The 4,606-nt window shown below is 43.0% G+C and overlaps 1 protein-coding gene across 1 annotated transcript; it reads right to left on the bottom strand.

Annotated features, from left to right (window-relative positions):
- Positions 1–2,330: 2,330 nt before the first annotated feature.
- LOC129324154 (olfactory receptor 1052-like) lies at positions 2,331–3,251 on the bottom strand. The gene has a single exon (XM_054971195.1). The coding sequence runs from the start codon at positions 3,249–3,251 to the stop codon at positions 2,331–2,333; it is 921 nt and encodes a 306-aa protein (XP_054827170.1).
- Positions 3,252–4,606: the final 1,355 nt, after the last annotated feature.

The raw sequence follows: 4,606 nt of genomic DNA, 5'->3' as shown, positions 1-4,606 counted from the left end.
GGATGTCTTTTTACACATTCCCACAAATGTTTCCTGGCTCAGGGCTAGGATGGATAAAGTGGGCTCTGCTGCCAGAAGGAGCAGGTGTCAAGTGGTGCCTTGGGGCCTCTTCCAGCTTCCCTGCCCCCTTTCCTCCCTCAATGTAACTTCAGGCAGTGGAGTGGGAGTTGAAGTGTCACCCATGAATGTCTGGCAAGGTGGGGGGGGGCACCACGGAGTACTTTCATTTTGTGACAGACAGAGCTGCTGACATCTGATAAGCCAGGCAGATAACTGCTGCGTGCGGGGGAAGGGGGAAGTTGCTGCTGGGAGGTGGGGGATGTGGAGTGACATCTTGGGATTGCCAGGGCTCCTCCTCGTAGAGGATGGACCACCCTCCTTTTCACTGTTTGTGGACGCAGGGATGGACATGGGAAATCTGGTGCATGGAAAAGATGGACAATCGCCCCCAGAGCAGTTTCTCTGCTCCCACAGGCCAATTGGGGGGGCATCACCCCAGGACTGGAGCATGGCTTTCGTGGTTCAAGCTGCATTCTCACATCCTTGTGATGCAGTGATGTGATCAAATGGTGCCGCCACCGATCTGTGGATGCTTTTCACTCCCATCACCTCCAGTGGGCCTTCTGGTCTCTCGCGTGGTTTCCAATGGGTATTCCTGTCAGTCATTGAAGAACCCACCCCCCACCTGCCTCTCTGGAACCTGGGGGTTGATCCTAAGTGCTGCAGGCTTCAAGTGCAACCCTCACTGGGCCCTGCCGCCTTTCTGGTCCCACTTTTCAGGGAGGGGGAACCTGTTTCTCACGGTGGTTGTGGGGGTGGGGGGGGCATTTGCAGGCATGTGGAGCTATAGCCACCGGCCTGGCCCTCATTGGAAATGGGGGTTGGACAGGTGAGAGGGTGAGTACCTGATCCACACTTTCAGTGTTACCTCTGTCTCCCTCCCCAGCAGGGATGCCTGCTCCCTGACTGGGGGGTGGGGGGAGTTTGTGTGTAGTGGGGATCATGGCCTCCTCATTGGCTGCACCCCTCACCCACCTGTCAGGGGAGTGATGTGGCCATTGACCGCTGTGGGTGGGGTTGTCAGGAGAACGGTGGGCAGGTTTTCTTGGTGGTGTCCACACCTCGCTTTGCTGAGCTCTGGTGCTAGCATGGCTCTCCTGCAAAAGTCCATATCGAGTGGCAGAGCAGTGCCACTTTTACATTGCTGCATATGCAGGAACACTGACTCAGGCCTTGGGATTGCGCTGCCCACTGATCTGGCCATACTGATCCAAGCTTTTGTTCCTCATGGTTGGATTACTGCAATGGGCTGTACATTGGGCTGTCCTTGGGAACTGCAGCTGGTACAGAATGTGGCAGCAAGATGTAGCAAGTGAAAAAGATAGTGAAAAGACTTTTAAATAGCTTAAGTGATAAAACTCAATATATTTTTGAAAACCTATTCATAATTTAGAATAATGTTCATAACACTTGCATGCGCTGGAAAAAAATAAGCATCTATGGACTTTTAGCTTTGTATAGCTTATAACAGAAATTAAGGTTATAGTTGGTGACAGAATAAAAGTTTAGGAATTTTATTTTATAAATGGTAGCAACATAGAGAAAACTTAGAAAGACAAAGTAAGCAAAATAAAGGATATTTTGCCATGTGAGATTACAACTTGATCGTGTATTACATGGTTCATAATTTAGGAAGGATTAGGGGTTGTCACCCTTCCACTTATCCCACTTCACCACATGGATTTTGTCTGAGAGTAGATGTGCCACCTTGAATAATATTGGGCTTCTTAGGAGACTTTATTACAATTATTCCCACAGTATATGAAAAAAGTAAGATATAGTTAAATTGTGTGTCTCCCCCCCCACCTCGCCCGCCCATATTCAGTATTGTAATGATAGCTACAGTGGTGATTCTGAATGTTTTCTGTTCATTTCTTTTCACAAAAATGTAGAGTTTTTGTTTTTTTAAAAAATGTAGGTATATGTAGAGTAAAATGCCTCTCTGAAAGCAATGTTAAGTATTAGCAGTATTCTCTCTGCAATTTCAAAGATCAGACTTATTTTTTAAAATTACAAACACCAAAGGAAAAGTAGATGGGAGTGATTGTATTACAGAGGAACATTCTTCCTCCTCATACAGCGCTCAAATTATACAAGACATCTGCTAGTAGTACAATATGAATTATAAATAAAATTTTCCACACTGGCTAATTTGTGAACTTTTTTTGTTCACCAAGCAAACTAAAACAATACTCTCCTTTTGGTCTCTCCTTCAGTACAAAATGTATCTGATCCGTCCTCCTGATATAACAAAAACCACATTATCAATTTTAACAGTTGATTGCTTTCTTTAAGGCATCCTTTACTTCTTTGTTCCTTAAGCTGTAAATCAATGGGTTCAGCATAGGGACTACCAGGGTATAGAACACAGCTGAGACTTTTTCTTGCTCCTGAGAATACATGGAACTGGGCTGCAAATGACTTAAACTTACTGGTCCATAGAACAAGGTTACAGCAGTTAGGTGGGAGGCACAGGTTGAGAAGGCTTTGTATCTGCTCTCAGAAGAACGGATCTTTATGATTGTGGTAAGGATGCATAGATAGGAGATGATGATGATCAGTAATGTAGAAAGAGCAATTACACCAGAAAAAATGACCAATAAAAGTTCATTAATGTGGGTATCAGAGCATGCGACTTGCAGCATAGCTGGTGTATCACAAAAAAAGTGGTTAATTATACTAGGAACACAGAATGACAATGTCAGTAAACCAGATGTCTGTGTGAGTGAATTCAATAACCCCCCTAAATATGACCCGGATACTAGATGAATGCAAACGCTTTTGGTCATAACAGCAGTATAGAGCAATGGGTTACAAATGGCTACATAGCGGTCATATGCCATTGCAGCAAGCAGGAACCCTTCAGTAGTCACAAATACTACAAAAAGACAGTGTTGGGTGATGCATCCAGCATAAGAAATTGTTTTATACTGAGCTAAATTCATCAGCAGCCTTGGAGCAAAGATGGAAGAATAGCAGAGATCAACCACAGACAGATTGCTGAGAAAGAAGTACATGGGAGTATGGAGCTGGGGACTGATCCTGATCAATATAATCATTCCCATATTACCAGCCAATGTCAGAACATAGATCACCAGAAATAAGACAAAGAGTGGGACTTGAAGATCCAGCTGATCTGTTAGTCCAAGAAGGATGAATTCAGTCACCATGGTATAGTTTTTCACGGCCATTGGATAATGACATGACGCTGCATCTGGTGAACAGAATGAAAGAGTATGTGTCATTACACTCATTGGATCTGACTGACACCCCCAAAATCTGAGATGGGCAAAGAAGACATTCTGTGTTATAAGTAATGTAAGCAGTCAGGAGAGCAGTATGCTTAAGAATGGCTGATTCTGCACATGTTGGATAATGCACTTTCAATGCACTTTATCAATCGTTTGAGGTGGATTTTTTGTTCCGCACACAAAAAAAAATCTGTTCCAAATGATTTATAAAGAGGATTGGAAGTGCATTATCCAATGTGTGCAGAATCACTCATTGTATGTAAAGGGAGCTATTGGAATAGTGGAATTTTTAAGCCAGAGTAATTATCCTGAAGGTTGAGAACTCAGGCTGTAGGACAGCAAGTTTCACTTCACTAACTCTGCAGACCGAGGATTATCCTCAGCCTCACTGGTATAGGACTTTTAGTTTTTTGAAGAGCAAGGAGTGTTGGCACCATCTCTATAGATTTTTCTCAGAGAAAAGGTGAAGAAAGGTCTTACCCTCTGATGGGTAACCATGTTAATCTGCAACTGCAAAATACAACAAGGATCCCATGATGCTTGAACTACCTTTTGTTGTTGTTCTTGTAAAGTCTAATTTTGTTAGTATTTATGATTCCATTAGACTTCTGTTTTCTTTTAACCACAGTTGCTTTTCGCAGTGTTACTTACTTGTAGTGAGGCATGAGAACTGGAACCCTTCACTCTGTTTTGCGGCTGCTTTCTGCCCATATGACAGCTGCTGCATCAGAGGAAAGCACCATCATTGACAGAACAGAGTAATAGCAGCCAACCCATCACTTTCTTCATCCTATGGATTACACAACACCAATGTTAATGATTGTAGAGGGGGAGGCATTCATTTCCTTCATATTCATTATGGATTTAATGGATACCTGTAAATGCCTTCCATGCCCCTTTCTTCTGCCACCTTTGTATTCACATAATTTAAGCAAACAAGGTTTCAAAGCTTGTAGTTCTGCTCTTTGACTCTTGAAATGCTCATCTTACTTGCCATGCCAACAAAGTATTTCTAAAGGAATGAAACTAGTTGTTTCTGGTAGAAACTGTAGATTTTTCAGATTATATAGCAATCCTATAACATGTATTTATACATGAGATAGAAAACATAAAACATCATTGGGGGGGGGGGCTATACCTTAAAAATGCACAGATGCAAACTGGAAATCAGCTGGTGTCCCACATAAATGAAGGCAATCTACAGTTCCAAATTCTCTGAAATAAATGCATCAAATCACAACCTAGGTGTGTAGAGGAGAGCTAGGTTGGAAATGATTCAGGATGAAAGAGGAGGT

This window comes from Eublepharis macularius, chromosome 2 (genome assembly GCF_028583425.1).
Source record: "Eublepharis macularius isolate TG4126 chromosome 2, MPM_Emac_v1.0, whole genome shotgun sequence".
Taxonomy (NCBI): domain Eukaryota; kingdom Metazoa; phylum Chordata; class Lepidosauria; order Squamata; family Eublepharidae; genus Eublepharis; species Eublepharis macularius.
This window is presented reverse-complemented; position numbering and strand designations above follow the sequence as displayed.